This window comes from Macaca fascicularis, chromosome 1 (assembly GCF_037993035.2).
Source record: "Macaca fascicularis isolate 582-1 chromosome 1, T2T-MFA8v1.1".
NCBI lineage: Eukaryota > Metazoa > Chordata > Mammalia > Primates > Cercopithecidae > Macaca > Macaca fascicularis.
The window spans coordinates 33624177-33646674 of NC_088375.1; the positions used below are offsets into that span (position 1 = coordinate 33624177).

The 22498-nt window shown below is 36.3% G+C and overlaps 1 protein-coding gene across 50 annotated transcripts in view; it reads right to left on the reverse strand.

The window, feature by feature from the left end:
• COP1 (COP1 E3 ubiquitin ligase) overlaps nt 1-22498 on the reverse strand; it is a 256894-nt gene that overhangs the window by 109613 nt on the left and 124783 nt on the right. For all 50 annotated transcript variants that reach the window (XR_012426194.1, XM_074019442.1, XM_074020276.1 and 47 more), the window contains one exon: nt 21691-21826. Coding sequence is in view for 49 of the 50 variants with exons in the window: in XM_074019442.1 (XP_073875543.1) it covers nt 21691-21826 (136 nt within the window). In the remaining variant the exon portion in view is untranslated. The remainder of the gene's footprint in view (nt 1-21690; nt 21827-22498) is intronic.

A 22498-nucleotide genomic window follows, 5' to 3' on the forward strand; every position in this document is an offset into this window, starting at 1 on the left:
TCACATTATTCTCTCCCTCTTAAGCACTGTGAACCTAAGAAAAAAAATATCTTTGTATGGCAATAAAACAAGTGAGTCATAAATTATTCTTTGATCATCTTCTTATTTTAACCATACAGAATAGCTAAGTATTTACAAATTAAAATCATCTTCTTTTATTTTCCTTTTATTTCTCCTTTATATTAGAATTAAGGCACTACAATTTTTTAAAAATTGCAGTCAGGGAATTTGTGAAATCTTTATTTTATTTATTAATTTATTTATTTGAGATGGAGTCTTGCTCTATTGCCCAGGCTGGAGTACAATGGTGTGATCTCGGCTCACTGCAACCTCCGCTTCCCGGGTTAAAGCGATTCTCCTGCCTCAGCCTCCTGAGTAGCTGGGATTACAGGCACACACCACCACGCCTGGCTAATTTTTGTATTTTCAGTAAAGATGGGGTTTCACCATGTTGGTCAGGCCAGTCTCGAACTCCTGACCTAGTGATCCACCCGGCTTGGTCTCCCAAAGTGCTAGGATTATAGGCATGAGCCACTGCGCCTAGCCAATATCTATTAATTTTATGTCAGAACAGTGTCAGTGGTTCCAACAAAACTTCATTTATGAACACTAGAATCTGAATTTTCACGTCACAAAATATTATCCTTTGTATTTTTTTTCAACCTTTGCAAATATAAAAAATATTCTTAGTGTTACAAAGTCAGGCAATGAGTTGAAATTTGGATCGCTGGTATTAAGTTTGCTGACTTTAAACTGTTTTTTTAATAGCAACCTGCTAGACAATTGCTGACCTTATTCTGAATTAATGGACGGACTTGATTTTATATCATAGGCACTAAATTTAAGCCACATTTTAAAGTCTATGCATATTTTTATTCTATTATTTTTATTAGGTGGCTCATTTTGTTTGAATTCCATAAAACCTCAAGATCTTGCTTTAAAACAACTACTTTAAAAAAATTTACTTTCCTATTCCTTCTGGCTATCACTGAATAGCTAAAACAAATAAATACACTACCTGATAGATTATATTCTGAAACATTTTTGTGAATATCAAGTGTTTATCTTGTGATAAAATATCTTTCTCCTTAAAGCACTTAAAATTAAAGATGCATCTTGATGCCCTTTAAAATCAATATACTTAATATCAACTTTTGTTCATTTAGAACATCTAGTAGAAAAAATAACAAGAGCTGAAAAACAAAATATATTTTTGTATCCAAAGTTACTATGACATTTTGTCCTCTTTAAAATGTTTTTAATAAACACTTTGAAATGTGTATTTAGTAAAAGTACACCACTCAAAAGAGAAACATATGAAAGCTAGTTTCAGTTCTTAACTTTTGAAACTGCAAAATAAAATACATCTAATTTCTCAGTTCTGTTCTCCAGCAGTTATTTACAAAGCAACCAATAGGACCACAATATTAAATCGGTAATGTCATTGCTGTGATGTTTCATCAGGAAATCATAAAACTAAGATATAAAGAAACTATTTCATCCTACCAAGAACTAATGTGGAGCATAAGTTTATAGTTTAGAAGAAAATTTCATCATTTATATTTAAAAATGTGTCCCCAAAATATCAGTTAACACAGCAGACTTAAAAAATCAGAAACCCATTTTGTGTTTCTTATAAAAACAAGTAGTAAAAAACACTGAAGAAAAATATAAAAGAAAATGTGAGTTTTACCAGATAAATGCGTTCAAACCATTGCAGCAAGAAAAAAAAGAAGAGCTCTTATTCTAAAATGTATATGGAAATGTAAGGGACTTATACTAGCTAGCATAACTTTTGAAAAGAGAAACAAAGATGGAGAACTTATATTATCGAATTTCAAGCCTTATTATAAAACTACAGTAATCAAGAGCAGACATACAGATCAATATAACAGAACAGACAGTTAAGCAGACTCACATATATATAGTCAATTCATTTTAAACAAAGATGCCAACAGGAAAAGGTTACCTTTTAATCAAATGATGCTTGGAACAAGTGAGTATCTATGTTGGGAGGAAAAAACTGAACCTCAGCCAGACATGGTGGCTCACACCTGTAATCCTAGCACTCGGGAGGCTGAGAAGGGTGGATCACCTGAGGTCAGGAGTTCCAGACCAGCCTGACCAACATGGAGAAACCCCATCTCTACTAAAAATACAAAATTTACTAGGCGTGATGGCGTGCGCCTGTAATCCTAGCTACTTGGGAGGCTGAGGCACGAGAATCACTTGAACCCGGGAGGCAGAGGCTGCAGTGAACTGAGATCACGCCATTGCACTCCAGCCTGGGCAACAAGAGTGAAACTCCACCTCAAAAAAAAAAAAAAAAGAAGAAAGAAAAAAATGAACCTAAACCATTACCTCACAATCTAAATAAAAAATAACTTGAAATAGATTATAAGCCTGTAACTAAAAGCTAAAGTTATTACAATTATAGAAGAAAATATAGAAGAAAAATCTTCGGGGCAGAAACATTTCTACAGGGTAGAAAAATTTTTAAAATGGATGAACTGGAATTCATCAAAATTAAATACCACTCATGTTCCTTGAAAGATGCTATTAAGAAAATAGAAACATGAGCCATAGGCAAGGAAGAAAAATCTGATAACACATATATCTGAGAAAGAACTCACATCCATAATATAAAAGGAATTCTAATCACTAAACAAGACAAAGACCTGATTGTTATTATTATTATTATTATTATTATTATTATTTTGAGACGGAGTCTCGCTCTGTCACCCAGGCTGGAGTGCAGTAGCGCGATCTCGGCTCACTGCAATCTCTGCTTTCCGGGTTCACGCCATTCTCCTGCCTCAGCCTCCCAAGCAGCTGGCACTACAGGTGCCTGCCACTACGCCTGGCTAATTTTTTTTTTTTGGTATTTTTAGTAGAGACGGGGTTTCACCATGTTAGCTAGGATGGTCTCGATCTCCTGACCTCGTGATCTGCCCGCCTCAGCCTCCCAACGTGCTGGGATTATAGGTGTGAGACACAGCGCCCAGCTGAGAAAGACCTGATTTTTAAATACTGGTCAAAAGATTTTAATAGACAATTCACAAAAGACATACAAATGGCTAATAAGTGCATTAAACACCACTAGTGATAAGGGAAAAGCATAGAAAAATAACAAGAAAATGCCATTACATACCCACTAATAAAATGCCTGATATTTAAGAATAACAATGCCAAGAGTTGCTGGGGATTTCGAACAACTGGACTTTTTTTAACTGTTAATTAAGGTGCTAAAATAATCCAATCACTTAAAATCATTTTGGCAGCTTCTTAAAATGTTAAACACATCCTAACCATACAGCATAGCAATTCCAAATCCCAGTATTTACCCAAAGAAATAAATATAAACATTAATATCCAAAATGACCTGTATATGAATACTCATTATTCTTAATAGTAACAAACTAAAAACCCAAACAAATTTATTCAAATAAATTATACAATTATTCAAATGAATAAACTGTAGAATATTTAGACAATAAAATACTACTCAATAAGTAAATAAATTATTAATATGGGCATCAACATGAACGAATATCAAAAACAAGCTGGGTGAAATGAGCTAGACACAAAAGAATAGATACTGTATGGTTCCATTTATGAGAAATTTTTAAATGGCTGAATTATTTTATAGTGACAGAAAGCAGATAAATAGTTGCCTGCAGCACGAGTTTGAAAGAGGGGCGGAATTAACTGCAAGTGGTGGAAGAGTAAATTTTTGAAAACGTTTTATATTTTGACTGTCATTAACACAAATACCAAAAATCAAACTGAATGTTTTACTGTATATAAATTATACTACAGTAAAGGTGATTTTAAAAACTATCCAACTTGTGATTTTATATTTCTTAAATTATGTAAATCAGATTGCAAATTAATCTCTCTCAAGCACAGATCAAAGCATCGAGTTTTATAACTTCAAAAGTTATCCACAAAATCACCTACTGACGTGGGTGGGGAGAAGGGAAGAGGAAGAGAGAGAATGTGAACACAACTAAACATCATTAGTGGTAGAAAAACAGCCCTGTTTCAATGTTAGTATGATATAGCTAAGTTGCCTAACCATAGGTTAGCTTCTGTCTTATTTCAGGGCATTTTTTGGGGGGCTCTGTTTGACAAACAATTGTAAAAATACACAAATAGGAAACTTTCTGCTGTACATACCAGAATGTGTTATTATGTAAATAAAATCTGTAGCTCTCATTAACCCAGTGATGGAGTGTCTACTGTATGACAGGCCAAGTGATAGGTTATTTCTGTTAAGTAAGTAATGATAAAACATAAAATAGCCACTCATCACAAATAGATCAGAAAATCTGACAAAAGCCACTTTCTTTCACAGACACACTTTGATGTCTGAAAATATGATAGAAGTTTAATCAAGTATAGCAGTACATCCTGAGAGCTTAAACAAATCTTTTTCAACCAGTTAAAAGTGGAAAAACCATCTGTACTTGATGGATTTTTCAAAATTAGATAATGGGCCAAATCTGGCCCATGGTCCATAGTTTGCAAATTTTAAAAAAGCCCTTACTTTTCTCAATCAAAATAAGCTTCCTTGCATATAAACAAATTCAATGTAAAGTTTGAAAACTTACAATTCCAAAAAACTGAAAAATTACAAAAAAATTGTCATATTTCATTTATATAAATAGGGATATATTTTTTAATATTATTTTTAAAGGCTAATGGAGACACTAGCATTTCCAGGACATATCTACATACTGCTCTAAAATAATATATGCTCAAAATATTAGTTCAATAAATTCTGGAACCAACTTTTGAACCCCCAAGTGTAATTTGTCAAATGTAATATATTCTTTACTCCCTTCATATGAATATACTGAACATAGTAATGTGAATAGCCCTATAAACATTAGCTACCACACTCTAATACACCTCAGTGACCTCAGGGTGCATTAAAATATCTAAAACCATTTGACCTCATATGAAATTAATATAAGCAGCTTTACTTTTTGGGATCCTATCTGCAGTGTTATGATTTCTTTCCCCATTTTCTTTCTTTTCGTTTTTTTGAGATGGTGTCTTGCTCTGTTGCCCAGGCTGGGGTTCAGTGGCGTGATCATGGCTCACTGCGGCCTTGACCTCCCAGGCTCAATCGATTCCCCTGCCTCAGCCTCCTGAACCCAGCCAATTTTTGCATTTTTTGTAGAGATGGGGTTTCACCACGTTGCCCAGACTGGTCTCAAGCTCCTAGGCTCAAGCAGTCTGCCTGCCTAAGCCTCCTAAAATGTTAGGATTACAAGTGTGAGCCACCATGCCCGGCCTCTTCCCCTTTTGCAAGCTTGCAGTAGCTACCATTTCTTGCTGCTGCCATTTAACCTACCTATTGCAATCACTCTCCCCTTTATAATTTAGAGACACAAATCATACATCTAAGATTATTAGAAATTTTGTATAAGTCAACAGGCCTGAAGTAACCCAATAAACTAATATGAGTTTTAGTCATTAATTTAATGGCATTCATTTCATTCCAGTGCCTTTTTATTTCATGTAAGCCTTCCTTACTATGTTTCAGTCAGATGAGACTGCCAGAGGTTAAAATCTGTTTAGGTGAAGGGTTAGTATGTTATGGAACTCTTTACTGTGAACAGCAGATAGAGGAATTAACTCAGATAAAGGGGAAAAAAACTGAAATAGTACATGCGGACAAATGCTCTTACAGTAATGTCCTATCTTACTAAGAAGTTTTAAATGTCTAAAAATGTCCGAGGGAAGCAATATATGGGGAAACTATCATACCTAGAACAAACGGTGAATTGAAGCTTTGTCAAATATTTATGTTATAAAACACTTGTCACCAGATTAAGTTTTACATATAGCGACATCAGTTATTTGTAAGTTGCAGCTGTAAGGGATCAAAACATGCCACCCCAAAATACGCTACTCTGGCATAAAATTATTTTGAGCTGAAGACAACGGAAAAAGAGTAAACATAGGATAAGCTAAAACAGAACATAAACTCCTTTTGGGAAGATGTTTCCCCCACCCCACTTCCTGTACCAGGAAGGGGATAAGGTTTCTTTTTTTTTTTTTTAAAGATGGAGTCTTGCTCCATCGCCTAGGTTGGAATACAGGGGTGCGATCTTGGCTCACTGTAACCTCCGCCTCCCGGGTTCAAGCAATTCTCCTGCCTCAGCCTCCCAAGTAGCTGGGATTACAGGTGCCCACCACCATGCTCAGCTAATTTTTGTATTTTTAGTAGAGACGAGGTTTCACCATGTTGGCCAGGCTGGTCTCGAACTCCTGACCTCGTGATCCACCTGCTTCGACCTCCCAAAGTGCTGGGATTACAGGCATGAGCCACTGCACCTGGCCTGGGGATAATGATTTTATCACAAAGATGACATGGCACCAAAAAAGAATCTACACAAGTCTTTCAGGACTAAGAAGCCCTTATCTACCATTAGTTTCCGCATATATTTGTTGACCCTAGCAGTTGAAAGTCTCTTTCCTTTCTCTTGTTATTTCTCTTTATTGTTCTTTGTTCAAATGATATAAAAGCCTCCAAATCTAGCCATTTCTTTGGGGTTCTCCCTTCTTTTATGAACCTCCCCCACCTCTTCAGCCCCCATGCCCCATGTCATGTAAAACTTTTAACTTCAAATAAGTGTTTGTGCCTTTTCTCTTGTCAATTTGTTGTCAACTTATTCCATAGGCCCAGCCACTGAACCTGAAAGGGTAGAGAAAAGCTTTTCCTCCTCTACATAGTAAAGTGAACTCCTACTAAACTCCTACCAGTGATAAAATGGAAAAGACTTTGCTATTTTAATTGTCAAAAACATAAAAAAGAATAAATGGGAGACCAAATTTTTTAAAGTTCAAAACTTCCCTCTCAATCCTACAAAATGTTTTGTGTTATTTACTGGCAGCCCAGTGTCTGCTGACTTTTATGTCAAGGTGAGATGGTTCTTCAGCACAGTAAGAGTATGTTTCCTTTTAAGGACCAGCTCTGCAGGTCAATCACCAGGATGAAACATCAGTATTTTAAACATTAATGAATTCAATTTCAAATTTCACTATGAAATTCCTTCACCAAAAAATAACTGTAACAGCTTTTTTGAGAAAAACAAAGATATTTCCTTTGTTCTGGTCTCTAAACTAGAGTTTCGCTATTAATGTTCAGCACTAAGACAAGTTTAAGTTATATGTGATTGATCCCTTCTGCCCTTGTAACAGTTGGTTACCAGCTGTTTTCCAGACCCAGCCCCTATCCAACTTTCCCAGGGGCAGATGGAATAAGTACCTTGGTACACATGCAACCCATTCATATGACAACTTACTGGGCAAGAAGAAACTAATGGTTTTTAACTCTATTTTTGTTGATTCACAAAGTATAAATATAAAAACTATAAAAAGTATATTATAATGGTAGATATATACCATATATTAATCCAAATGCATAGAACATACAATACTAAGAGCGACTCCTCATGTAAACTATAGACTTAGGGATAATAAATGCAGGTACAAATTGTAACAAATTGATACGGAAGAGGGACAGGGAAGTGCTGGAAGGAGAAGGTCTGGGTCCCTGGTGAGGACTCCAACGCCAGGCCTGTGCCCACGGACTGAGGTGAGGACATGCATTTCTGTTTTTCTGCCCAAATGTTGCATTTTCCAAGACCACTCTGACCCGCTGCACCCCCATCCTGCACCTATAAAAACTCTGACACTCCAGTAGGCAGAGACACAGCGGCTGGACGTGGAAAGGAACACATCGGTGGAAGAGCACACACCAACAGGCACCAGCAGACACCAGCAGGCCATTAACCAGCAGCAGGATGCAGAATTTGGCTGGGATGGCTGGAAGACAGCCTGGCCGCTGGGCAGCCTGACTCCAGGGGAAAACCACCTTCCCACTCCATCCTCCTTCTGGCCTCCCCATCCACCTCCCTGACAGCTACCACCACTCAATAAAAAAGCTTGCACTCATTCTCCAAGCCCACGTGTGATCCAATTTTTCTGGTACACTAAGGCAAGAAGCCCAGGATACAGAAAGCCCTCTGTCCTTGTGATAAGGCAGAAGGCCTAACTGAGCTGATTAACACAAGCTACCTATAGATGGCAAAACCAAAACAGCACTCTACAACATATGCCCACTGGGGCTTCAGGAGCTGTAAACGTTTACCCCTAGACACTGCTGTGGGGTCGGAACCCACGTTCCCACGATCTGCCTGTCTGCCTGCTCCCTGTAGGGTCAAAACTTCTCTGAGCAGCAGGGCACCAAAGAAACAAGCCACACTGCCATCACACACCCTGCAAGGGGGACAAGGGAATTTTCCCATTTCAAAATATACCACTCTGGTGGGGAATGTTGGTAACAGGTGATGCTATGTATGTGTGGGAACAGGAGGTATATGGGAAATCTCCGTACTGGGAACCTAAAACTGCTCCATAAAATAAAGTCTATCAAAAAGTAATTATGATCTTTTCCTAAATAATTAGGCTGGGCGCGGTGGCTCACGCCTGTAATCCCAGCACTTTGGGAGGCCGAGGAGGGCGGATCACAAGGTCAGGAGATCGAGACCTGGCTAACACAGTGAAACGCCGTCTCTACTAAAAATACAAAAAATTAGCTGGGCGTGGTGGTGGGCACCTGCAGTCCCAGCTACTCGTAAGGCTGAGGGAGGAGAATGACATGAACCCAGGAGGCAGAGCTTGCAGTGAGCCGAGATTGCGCCACTGTACTCCAGCCTGGGTGACAGAGCAAGGCTCTGTCTCAAAAAAAAAAAAAAGAAAAGAAAGAAAAAGAAAGAATTAAAAATGTAAATATTTCTTATTAGAAATGCCTTCCTTCCTTCCATGCAAATTCTTACACACAGCACAGACTACAGGATTAGAAACTCTGAGAGTGGAGCCCATCCATCTGTGTTTTAACAATATCTCCAGATGATTGTGAGGCACTGTCCTAAAAACAGGTAAGTCTGAAAGGGTAAGAATGCCAAACATTTACATAGTATTTACAACATGCCACATAAAACACAGAATAATTTCAAAGAAGGTCTCATTTCATCTTATTTAAATATGATTAATTGAGCCTATTTCCAGTTAAGCCAGATAACTGACATAAAAACACATTTTTTTCCAAACTACATGAAACTGTGAATGAATGAACTTTATTCATTCAAACTGATACTTCTAACTCCTGTTTTAAATTACGAGTTGCACTCTAAAGAGTTACCAAGGCCTTCTCCTCCAGAAGTAGTCTATATAACTGAATATATGTGAATAATTATATTCTCTTATTTTTCTTCCACATTTTATCCAGAGGAAATGCAAAATATCTTCCCCTTAAACTTGCTAAGTACAACAACAGCCCAGCCTTTAACAATTACTACCTCCCCACAAACTTCTGCAAGAAATATAACTGTAATCCCCGTATTTGGGAGGCCAAGGCGGGCAGATCAATGGGGGACAGAAGTTTGAGACTGGCCTGGGCAACATGGTGAGATCCTGGCTCTACAAAAAATACAAAAATTAGCCAGGCATGGTGGTAGGCGCCTGTAGTCCCAGCCACAGGGGCTGAGGTGGGAGGATCACTTGAGCCCGGGAGGTCAAGGCTGTAGAAAGTCAGGATTATGCCACTGCACTCCATCCTGAGCAACAGGGTGAGACTTCATCTCAAGAAAATTTAAAAAAAAGAAAAAAAAAAGAAAAAGAAATTATATGAAATACATGGTTTTGGACATAATGAAGTCATAAAAGTAAGTATGTCAGTGCTGCATTCTATCTTTAAAATCAAGCACAGAAAGAATAATCTATAGGAATTCATTAAATTTTAAAGAAGCATTTCAAATGTCTCCAGGAAACTAAAAGTCATCACCTCAAAAGAACTCTCTTTAGTCAACTCCCACAGTATTTTATCAACTTGCCACAAGCATTTACTATTTATTTTCTACCTTGAATTTGAGTTATTTATTCTCCAATTGAGTATTCCTCAGGTATATCAGGTAAACAGGAATACCCAACAGATATCAAGTAGACTATCCAGTGCTAGAAGTACAAAGATGAAAAAGCATTCTTGCCAAAGATGTGAGCACTTCTCCCTGAACACCATCTCCAGAGGGTTCTCCCTCACTTGCTTACTGCATAAGCTCTTTTAAGGACCCTTTAACACCCTGCCACTAAACCTAAAAAAGTACCTGCCTCTGCATCCACTTTCTTGTTTCCTTATATTACCCAAAAGGAAGCGGCTTTCCTTCTAATTAAGGCAAGAAGTGTTACTTTGCTTTAGATCCAATCCCATCTGTAAGATCTCATGATCTAATCCACCAGTTTATCTCCTTTTCCCTTTGGATTGCATGGCAATACACTCTCTCATCCTCCTTTCCAAGTTTCTCAGTCTGCTTTACTAGTTCCTCCTTAGCTACCAAGTCTTCAAATGTTAGCCAGTGTTCTATATATCTACAACTATGGTGTCAATTGCTAACTGCAAAAGTTTCCAAATTCACAGCCCTCACCTCATCTCTGTATAACCAGAGAATTTATGTCAAATGTTAGATATCCCCCGTGAACCCTGTTGCTACTTAAACAAGGTCCTCCTCCAGTATCCCCACCTGTGTAAATGATACCCATATTTTCCCTGCCCGGCTGCTCCAGCCAAAACCTTAGAAGTTATTTCCCTCTGCAACATCAAAACAATCACAAGTTCTGGCTACCCTAGTTCTTCTATATTCTTAAATACTTCTTCTGCCTTGCCCCACAGACCTCCCAGAACCCATATATTGGATCTATTTCCACTTGTACTTCTTTTTTTTTTTTTTAACTTTTTTTTTAAATTAAAAACTCTGCCAGCCAGGTGCAGTGGCTCACGCCTGTAATCCCAGGACTTCGGGAGGCCGAGGTGGGTGGTTCACCTGAGTTCAGGAGTTTGAGACCAGCCTGGCCAACATGGCAAAACTCCATCTCTACTAAAAATACAAAAATTAGCTGGCTGTGGTGGCACAAGCCTGTAATTCCAACCACTCAGGAGGCTGAGGCAGGAGAATAGCTTGAACCCTGAAGGCAGAGGTTGCAGTGAGCCAAGACTGTATCACTGCACTCCAGCCTAGGCAACAGAGCAAGACTCCAACTCAAAAAACAAACAAACAAAAAACAAAACAAAACAAACAAACAAAAAAAAACACACAAATAAACCTCTGTCATCCAGGCTGGAGTGCAGTAGTGCCACCATAGCTCACTGTAACCTTGAACTCCTGGGCTCAAGAGATCCTTCCACCTCACCCTCCTCATTAGTACTACAGGTACACACCACAGGCCTGGCTAATTTTTGATTTTTTGATTTTTGTAGAAATGGGGTCTTGCTATGCGTCCCGGGTTGGTTTTAAACTCCTGGCCTCAAGCAATCCTCCCGCCTCTGCCTATCAAAGCAATGGTATTATGGGCATGAGCTCCCATGCCCGACCACTCCTGCTTCTGCCCAACTATTCTCCATACTGTATACTGTAAATACTTTCATAGCACTTAAAACACTTTATTCTATATGCTCACTGATAGAGTTGGATACTTGTACCTGCCCAAATCTCATACTGAACTTGTAATCCATAATGCTGGAGGTGGGGCGTGACCTGAGGTGTCTGGATCATGGGGATGAATCCCTCCTGGCTTGGTGCTCTCTTCATGATAGTGAATTCTCACAAGATCTCATCATTTTATAAACATGTGGTACCTCCCTCCTCACTCTCTCTCACTTGCTCCTTCTTTGTGACTTGCCTGCTCCCACTTCACCTTCCACCATGACGATGAGGCCTCCCTAGAATCTGAGCAGATGCCAGCACCATGTTTCCTGTGAAGCCTGTAGAACCGTAAGCCAATTAAGCCTCTTCTCTTTATAAATTACGCAGTCTCAGGTATTTCTTTATAGCAAGGCAAGAACAGCCTAGTACACTCACTTAACCGTCTGTGTCCTCACTACCATGTACATCACTCTTACATTCTCAGCACTTAACCTCTTTGACATGAATAGGTATGATTTTGAAAAAAAATAAGCATAAAAATATTCTAGACAAATATATGTGAATATATAACTGATCTTAGCATCACAGAAAGATTTTCTAAATGAAAAGGCTAGAATTTGGTTTTTAAAAGTCATAAGAATGTATGGCAACTGCCTCCTGAGGAAGGTTATTCTACCTCAGCACACTGCTGACTACAAAGATCTTCCTTATATTAACCTTAAAATGTGGCTTCTAGACGTAAGTTCTACTTTTATTTCTTGGATACCTAACACAGGTTTGTGATAAATCTTCACAAATCTTCTAAAATTTTAAATGCTAACCTAATTAATGTTTGTTTTGTGGATATGTGTAAAATTATTTCAGCTTACGGCTTCACTCTGTACTACTGACAAGCCTCTTACAAGGCAAGGGAAAATAAACAGGAAAACCAAGTTGAGATTAGAACAGGAAAATCTTAGGATAGAAGTTATAAGGGTGGGAGTGCATGTAGTGACTTTCAAAGTGTAAGCTTAGATTGTTTGTGTTTCCTTTTAAACCTATATTTTGAATCACGTATGTTTTGAATTACCATAGAAGCAGAAAACTCACCAACACTTGCTGACAATTTTACATTCCTTTTTAAGTTGTTAACATGAATTTATATTTCTGTTACATGTCATTGGTAATTCACAAACTTCTTGTATAGCCTAAGGATTATTTCTTCAAAGGAATACTTATCAACAAGCAAATATGTAGACATATATGGACAAATGCTAGAGTCCTACTTACTCTGGATCCTCTCCCAGCAGGTAAAACGATTTTTCATTCATTCATGCATTCATTTAACAAATATTTACAGACATAGGAATATGCAAGAAATAAGACAGTAAGACCCCTGCCACTGTCTGAACATGGCAGACATTCACCTGGATGAATCTCCCAGCCTAAAACACAGCTTTAAAAATAACTGCTATAAAAGACTGATCCCAGGCAAAATTTGGGAAGGAAATCCCTCCCTCTGCATTCCTATTCATCTCATTTCTCAACCAACCCCAGATGGTCAATAACACTTAAGACAATAATGGAAATACCTTCTGACAAAAACAGAAAGTATATTGGCAGTCTTAAAAATCATATCTATTCCTTAGAAAACAAGTTAATAATTACTTAGAGATCTCTTTTTAAGTATAAATTGAAAGCTCACAAGCATTCCACAATAAGGAACATATTGAAAGTTACCCTAAATCTGGATCAGCATTTGCTGTCATTATAAATTGAAACTTAGCAAAAATGATTCTTGTAAATATTGTAGAAACATAAAGTTTAATTTGAATAGTTTTTTCAAACTATGGTTAAAAAGTGACATCTAAGGTGCAGTATTACATGTCAAAAAATTAGTATAAAAAATGTTCATTATTTTGAGCTCCTTACAGAAACAGGGATACACAGTGCCAGAACCTCAAAAGAATTAATTCCTCTCTTTCTTCTGGGTGTCTCAAAGGAAAAGTGTTTTCTGAAACTTTATAAGGTTTCAGTAAGTCCTTAAGTGAACAGAAGAGCACTAGAATTCAGGTGCACCTGTATCTAAATCTGAGTTCTGTCTGTTATTAGCATTATGTTTACCTTGGACAAGTTACAAAATTTCTATCTCAGTTTTTTCATATGTAAAATGAGATTAGTAGCAATACCTTGCAACACAGGGTTGATACAAGAATTAAATGAATTAGGGAATTGATGTAAAATATTTATAATGTTGTCTAAAAAAGAGTCGGTAACACACTCCACATTACCAGTAAAGAGACTATTCTAGCATCAACCAATGCCACCACAGATAACTATTTTCTTCTTAGGAATTTACTAATGCTTGATACAACTCCATTCCAACAGTTTGAACAAACGTAAGTAAAAATACTGAAAAACTCTTGAGAAGTAGAGTGTACAACAATTTTGACCATAACAATCTAGCTGTACAAAATTCAAACTAGGAATTCAAAAGACAACCATCACTACTAAGTATATTAAGTTTAAACTACACAGCTTCAAACTATTTCTCTCTGGTGGACACGGAACACCTAATCGAAGAAAAAAATGCAAAATATGCTATCATTGCTATGTGTAAAAAGAATGCAATAACTGTCTTCTTTCCTGTTCCTTGCCATTGCTGAACTAGGACCATCTTCTACTTAAGAGAGCGAACTTCACTATATGTCACCAATTCCATACCTTGTCTATTGTTTAATAGTTGACATAGTGTCAAAGTAAACAAATGCTGCCACCTTGTGGTCTGATGGGTATGGTTTTAATTCCAAATAAGCAAAGGAAAAAAAATACGTTTCTGGTTTGGCTTTTTCTCTCAGATTATCACTTCATTAAGTGACCAACACTATGTCAAGCAATTTTACAGTAAGAATAATTATATATTTTGCAAAGTAACAAAATAATGCAACAAATTCAACATTATCTGCCTTCTCAAATACTTGTTTAGGCCTCTTTTTTTGTTTGAGACAGAGTCTCACTCTGTTGCCCAGGGCAGTGATCTCAGTTCACTGCAACCGCTGCCTCTAGGTTCGTGATTCTCCTGTCTCAGCATCCCAAGTAGCTGGGATTACAGGCACACGCCACCACGCCTGGCTAATTTTTGTATTTTTAGTAGAGACAGAGATTCGCCATGCTGGCCAGGCTGGTCTCGAACTCCTGGCCTCAAGTGATTTGCCTGCCTTGGCCCCTGCCCCACAAACTGCTGGGATTACAGGTGTGAGTCACCTCACCTGGCCTCTTTATTCCTCTTTCTGAAAGAAATTAGTAAAATTTCATTTTTTGGGGAGGAATTAAAAGGCTTTATGTAAATTTATTATCAATGATGTGTTTGAATATGAGAAACTAAGAAAAGCAAAAAAATCACCAGAGCTGTGAGGCGGAGCTTGCAGTGAGCCAAGATTGTGCCACTGCACTCCAGCCTGGGCGACAGTGCGAGACTCTGTCTCAAGAAAAAAAAAAGAAAAAGAAAAAAAGCCCTCTGTTCCCCAAAACCAAACTAAGATGGCTTTCAGGAATGAAAAAAAAAAAATTAAAAAGGATTATTACTCTTTTATGAAAGAGACTGAAAACTAATCACACATCTTCCATGTAGAGATACTGCTTTTGTAACAATGTTAAGAATAAAGTTTTGATTTTTTTTAAGGAAGAAAATACAATACAGGATAAATTTACAATGGTCAAGGCCATAAATCAACACTACAGCAGAGCTCTAATATGGATCACATTTTAACTAAGTCACATAACTACAGATAAGTGCGTACATATCAGGTCAATATTATAAGTAAACTTTGATACTTATTCTTGCCATGTCACATTCAATCTACATTTCTGAAGTCCTTAAAAGCATAGTAAACATTCTTAATACAGTTAAGAATTTAAGTAAGAATGCAAATCTGTTGCTCCAAACTGAACTGTTTCGTAGACTATTCTTTTATTTCTTATCTATAAGGGCACTAAAATAAGATTGTAGGCTCTCCTGAATCCAAGCATCACGTCCGGCCTGCTCATGATCATACGCCTAGTCTGGTCTAAGGGCACTAAAGTAAGATTGTGAGCTCTCCTGAATCCAAGCATCATGTCCGGCCTGCTCATGATCATACGCCTAGTCTGGTCTAGCCTGTGCTAGGTTATCAATGATTCTTTGTTAATTAAATCATGTAATAAAATGCACCCCATAACCTGCTGCATTTTCAAATTTTACTCAGTCAAATGCCAACACAGAAAAATAAAGGAACGTATTATGATTTTTGTCTTATTCATTACTGAGTTAAACAGCTATTAGAATACAATAAAAGATCTCCTGCAATACTTTCTTTAGCTAATGGCTTAGATTTTAAGATCTTCATATACATAATAAATTAAAATCTTAGTCCTGTAAATGAAAAGCATGCCAAGTTTTAGCAATATTTGACAAGTTAAAAGTTACCAAATTCCTGATGTGCCTCAAAACACATCTTTTTAGGGTTATTTATTCTAAGAAATTTGAACATGAACTAGCAATCTGATTATACCAAGGAATTACTGTTAATTTGCTTAGATGTGATGCAGCCCTGTGGTTTAACAATATCCATTTTAAGAGACGCAGATAAGTTTCTGAGATTTGCTTTAAAATACTTAAGCATATACACACCCAACACTGGAGCACCCAGATTCATAAAACAAGTTATTCTTGACTTACAAGAAGACTTAGCCACACAATAATAGTGGGGGACTTCAGGCTGGGCACGATGGCTCATGCCTGTAATACCAGCACTTTGGGAGGGCGAGGTGGGCGGATCACGAAGTCAGGAGTTCGAGACCAGCCTGGCCAACATAATGAAACCCAGTCTCTACTAAAAATAAAAAAATTAGCCAGGCATGGTGGCAGGTGCCTGTAATCCCAGCTACTCAAGAGGCTGAGGCAGGAGAATCGCTTGAACCTGGCAGGTGGAGGTTGCAGTGAGCCGAGATCAAGCCATTGCACTCCAGTCTGGGTAACAAGAGCAAAACTCCATCTCAAAAAAAAAAAAAAAAATAGTGGGAGACTTCAATACCCGATTCACACCTTTAGACAGATCACGGAGGCAGAACGCTAACAACGAAATTCTGGACTTAAACTCTATACTTGACCAACTGGATACACATACACAGAGTAGTACTACACCCAACAACCACAGAATATATAAACTTCTCATCTGTACATGGAACATGTTTTAAGATAGACCACATGCTTGGCCTTATAAAGCAAATCTCAGTAAATTAAAAAAAAAAAAAATGAAATCACACCAAGCATAACTCTTGGACCACAGTGAATAAACACAGAAATCAGTATCAAGAAGATCTCACAAAACATTAAAATTAAACAATGTGCTTCTGAATAACCCTTGGATAAACAAAGAAATTAAGGCAGGAATGAAAAAATTCTTTGAAATTAATGAAAACAGAGATACAACTTACCAAAAATCTTTGGATGCAGCTAAAGCAGTGTAGAGAGGAACATTTATATCACTAAAATGCCTTCATCAAGAGGTTAGGAAGATCTCAAGTTAATGACCTTACATCACATGTAGAGGAACTAGAAGAAAAAGAACAATCTAATCCCAAAGCTAGTAGAACAAAAAACTAAAGTCAGAGAAGAACTGAAAGAAATTGAGATCCAAAAGTCCATACAAAAGATCAGTAAGATCAAGAGTTGGTTCTTCAGAAGAGTAAGTAAGATTAATAAATCACTAACAAGATTAACAAAGAAAAAACAAGAGAAGATCAAAATAAGTGCAATCAGAAATGACAAAGATGACATTACAACCAATACCCCAGAAATACAACAGATCCTCAGAGATTATTATGAACATCTCTATGCACACAGACTAGAAAATCTAGAGGAAATGGATAAATTCCTGGAAACACACAGCCTCCCAAGATTCAAACAATAAGAAAGTGAAAATCTGAACTGACCAGTAACAAGTTCAGAAATTGAATCAGTAATTTAAACAAAACAAAACAAAACAAAACTACCAACCAAAAAGAGCCCTGGACCAGATGATTCACAGACAAATTCTAGCAGATGTACAAAGAATTGATACCAATCCTACTGAAACTTCCAAAAAATCAAGGAGGGGCTTCTCCCTAATTCATTCGATGAATCCAGCATCATCCTGACACCAAAATCTGGCAGAGACACAATGATAAAAGAACACTTACAAGCAAATATCCCTCATAAACACAGGTACAACAATTCTCAACAAAATACTCTGTATTATAAAATTATTATTATTATAATAAAATACTCTGTATCATAAAATACAAGTATTTTGTAAGCTGAACCCAGGAGCACATCAAAAGTTAATTTGCCACGATCAAGTATGCTTGATTCCTGCAATGCAAGGCTTGATTCACAATATGCAGATCAATAAATGTGATTTACCACATAAATAGAATAAAAAACAAAAAACATATGATCATCTCAAAAGATGCAGAAAAAGTCTTTGATAAAATCCAACATCTCTTCATGATAACAACCCTTAACAGACTAGGCATCAAAAGAACATAATCCAAAACAGTAAGAGTCATCTATGACAAATCCATAGCCAACATAATAGTGAATGGGCAAAAGGTGAAACCATTCCCTTTCACAACTAGAACAAGACAAGGATGCCCACTTTCACCACTCCTATTCAACATAATACTGGAAGTCCTAACCAGAGCAATCTGTCAATAGTAAGAAATAAATGGCATCCAAATAGGAAAAGAATAAGTCAAATTATCTCTTTTTGCTGACAATATGATTTTATACACAGAAAACCATAAAGACCCTGCCAAAAGACTCCTGGAACTCATAAACAAATTCAGTAAAGTTTCAGAATACAAAATTGACGTACAAAATTTGGTGCATTTCCGTACACTAATAATGTTCTAGCTGAGAAAGAAATAAAAAAACACAATCCTATTTACAATAGCCACAAAGAAAATAAAATACCTAGAAACTCATCTAAACAAGGAGGTGAAAGATCTCTACAATGAGAACACAAAGCCCTGTTGAAAGAAATTGAAGATGACACAAACAAATGGAAAATTCTTCCATAAGCATGATTGGAAGAATCAATATTGTTAAAATGGCAATATTGTTCAAAGCAATTTAGAGATCCAATGTTATCCTTAAAATACCAACGTCATTTTTCACAGAATTAGAAAAAAACTATTCTAAAATTCACATGGAACAAAAAAAGAGCTTGAATGGCCAAAGCAGTAGTAAGCAAAATGAACATACTTGGAGGCATCACACCACCCAATTTCAATTTATACTATCAGGCTACAGTAACCAAAACAGCATGGCACTGGTAGGTACAAAAACATACATAAGACCAATGGAATAGAATAGAGAACCCAGGCATAAAGCTGCAAACCTACACCATCTGATCTTTGACAAAATTAACAAAAATAAGCCACGGGGAAAGGACTCCCTATTCAATCAATGGTGCTTGGATAACTAGCTAGCCACGCACAGAAGAATAAAACTGGACCGCTACTTTTCATCATATACAATAACTCAAGATCAATTAAAACCTAAATCTAAGACCTCAAACTATAAAAATCTTAGAAGAAAAGTTAGGATATATCCTTCCTGACATAGGCTTTGGCAAATAATTTATGGCTAAGTCTTCAAAAGCAATTGCAACAAAAACATAAACTGACAAGTGGGACCTAATTAAATTAAAGAGCTTCTGCACAGCAGAAGAAACTGCCAACAGACTAAGCAGCCTATGGAATGGGTGAAAGTATTTGCAAACTATGCATCTGACAAAGGCCTAATATCCAAAATCTACAAGAAACTTAAATTGACCTATGAAAAACAAAAAATCCAATAAAAAATGAGAAGACACAAACAGACACTTCTCAAAAGAACACACACAAGTTGCCAAGAAGCATATGAAAAAAAGCTCAACATCACTAATCATCAGAGAAATAAAAATCAAAACCAGGATGAGATACCATCTCATCACAGAACGGCAATTATTAAAAAGTCAAAAAAACAATAGATACTAGGCAAGGCTGTGAAGAAAAGGGAATGCTTATATGCTGTTCCTATGAATGCAAACTAGATCAACCACTACAGAAAGCAGTTTGGAGTTTCGTCATATAACTTACAGCAAAACTACCATTTGACCCAGCAATCCCATTAGTAGGTATACGCACAAAAGAAAGTAAGTTGTTCTACCATAAAGACACATGCACTAGTATGTTCACTGCAGTGTTATTCACAGTAACAAAGGCATGTAATCAATCTAGGTGGCCATCAATGGTGGACTGGATAAAGAAAATGTGGCACATGGAATACAATACAGCCTTAAAAAAGAATAAAACCATGTCCTTTGCAGCAACAAGAGTGAAGCTGGAGGCCATTAACCTAAGTGAATTAATGCAAGAACAGAAAACCAAATAATGTATCATCTCACTTTTAAGTGACAGCTAAACACTGAAGACATATGAATGTAAATATGGGAACAACAGTTATTGGGGACTACTAGATGGGGATGTGGGAGAAGGCAGGGGGCGTGGGCTTATGAAACACTTGTTGTGTACCTATGCTCACTGCCTGGGTGACAGAAACGTTAGGACCCCAAGCTCCAGTGTCATGCAATATTCTCATGTAACAAACCTGCATGTGTACCATGTGTACCATTTAATCTATAAAAAAAATTGAAAATATTAAAAAACAATAAAAAAATAAAAGTGGTCAGGGAACATGGAAAAAAAATAATAAAATAGTTAAGCAAAAAGTAATCAAAATGAAGAGGATACATAAAACTTGTACAGAAAAATCTTAACCACTGCTGAATGTGGGTGATGGTTATGTGAAGACTTATTCCATTCTATTTTCCTGTATATTATAAACTTTCATTAAACATTTCAAATAATGATAAAAATAATATAAAGCAAGCTGGGTACAGTAATAGTCAAAGCTACTTGGGAAGCTGAGGCAGGAGGACTGCATGAGCCCAGGAGTCTGAGGATAGCCTAGGCAGCATAATTAGACCCTGTCCCTTAAAAATAAAAAAATCAGTAATGGAAAGATCACTGGAAAATCCCAATATTTGGAAACTAGTAACAGCCTCAGTAACCATGGGTCAAAGAGAAAAATCAAAATGGAAATTAAAAGGTATTTTGACATATACTTCAAAACATGCTGTATGCAATAAATACATAAAATTTTATCTGTCAATTTTAAAAAACAAACTTTTTAAAAAATAAAAAGAAAGCTAAAATAGTACTTTGAACTATACTAAAATGGAAAAGTATCACATCAGTTTTTTTGTGATGTGGCTAATACAGTACTTACAGGAAAATGTATACCACAAAATAACTATATTAGAAAAGAAGGTATCAACTAAATGATCTCAATTTTTACTTTAAGAAATTAGCATATAAGAGCAAATTAAACCCTCAAAAAGTAGAAGAATGAAAATAATTAAGAGCAAAGATTAATGATAACAGAAAACAGACAAATACAGCCTATCAATAAAACCAAGAGCTGGCTCTCTGGGAAGATCAACAAAACTGATAAACTTCTCAGCTAGACTCTTCAGGAAAAAGGTAAGAAGAAACAAAATCCACTGTCAGGTATGAAAGAGGGAAAATCATCATACAATCCAAAGATATTAAGAGAATAATAAGGCAATATTATGAATAATTGTACGCCAAAAAGTTTAACAGCCCTGATAAGATGGACAAATGTCTTAAAAGACACAAACTAATTATAATGCTAAATCAAGAAGAAATGGATAATCTGATTAAATCTCTTAAGAAAATTGAATTGATAATTAAAATTCATTTCTGGAAGCTTCACTGGCAAATTCTACAAAATATTTAAAGAAGAAATAATACTAATTCTATACAAACTTCCAGAAAATCCAGAGGTGGGAGCACTTATGAGGAGAGCATACTGTCATCAAAACCAGACATAGATAGTACAAGAAAACAAGCTACAACCTTATGAGATGGATACTATCAATTATTCCATTTTAGAGATGAAGAAATTTGGCATATAGAAATTCAGGAACTTGCCTAAAATCACAGAACTAATAATTGGCAGGCTACTTCAGAACCCACTCTTTTAAAAATAATGCTGTAAGTGTTTCACAAATTCAATTAGATTCTAGACATTTTTACAAAAGAAAATAGTAATTTGCCCAATACTTACCTAGAGACTATACTGGAACCATTATAGAGATCACTAGCATATGACAATGTGGCTAAAGGTCGTACTGAATTATATCGAGTAAACTTGGACAAGCATTCCTGAAATTCATCCAACTGGCTTGCAGTTCGACTGTCATCTATATGAAAAAAAAACAAAAAAACAGAAAAAAAAGAAAATAGATGAATTGAACTGCAAAGTAAATCAAAGAGCTACATCCACAAATTAAAAGTTATATTCTAAATACAAAAAACAATATTTAGATTTTACTAAAGACTAGTTTGCACAACTTAACTGGTTAATTTTTCAGCTTTAATAAAAAATGTCTTGGTTCTTTGAAAGACACTGTCTCTTTCCACTATGAATTCTCATTTTTATGGCAATAATTTCTTGGAAAAATAAAAATAATAATAATAAAAGAGTTACTATTTGAGAGTCATTAAAATAAAAATCCATCAATGGAGAATGTGAGGATGTTAAGAAGAGTACATATATTGGATGGGCATTTGTTAGTTTGAAGGAACATGGTTACTGGCATACATATTTATGCCCATGTTTTGTTTAAAATCCAGTTTACAATAACATTAGTTTATAAATAATAAGAAATATTTGCTCAAATAATACACTGAAATGTTTCAAATTCTATTACAGGAAGAGAGTAGAAAACTACAATGTTACGAACTATTCTAAAAAACAAAAAAAGTTTGAAATTGCTCCCATTTACCTCAAAGAGTACCTTCATCAAGAAAAAATAAATTTTCATTCAAATCTCTTGGTGAAATATGAAAAACAATAATTCCATCCAGTGGAA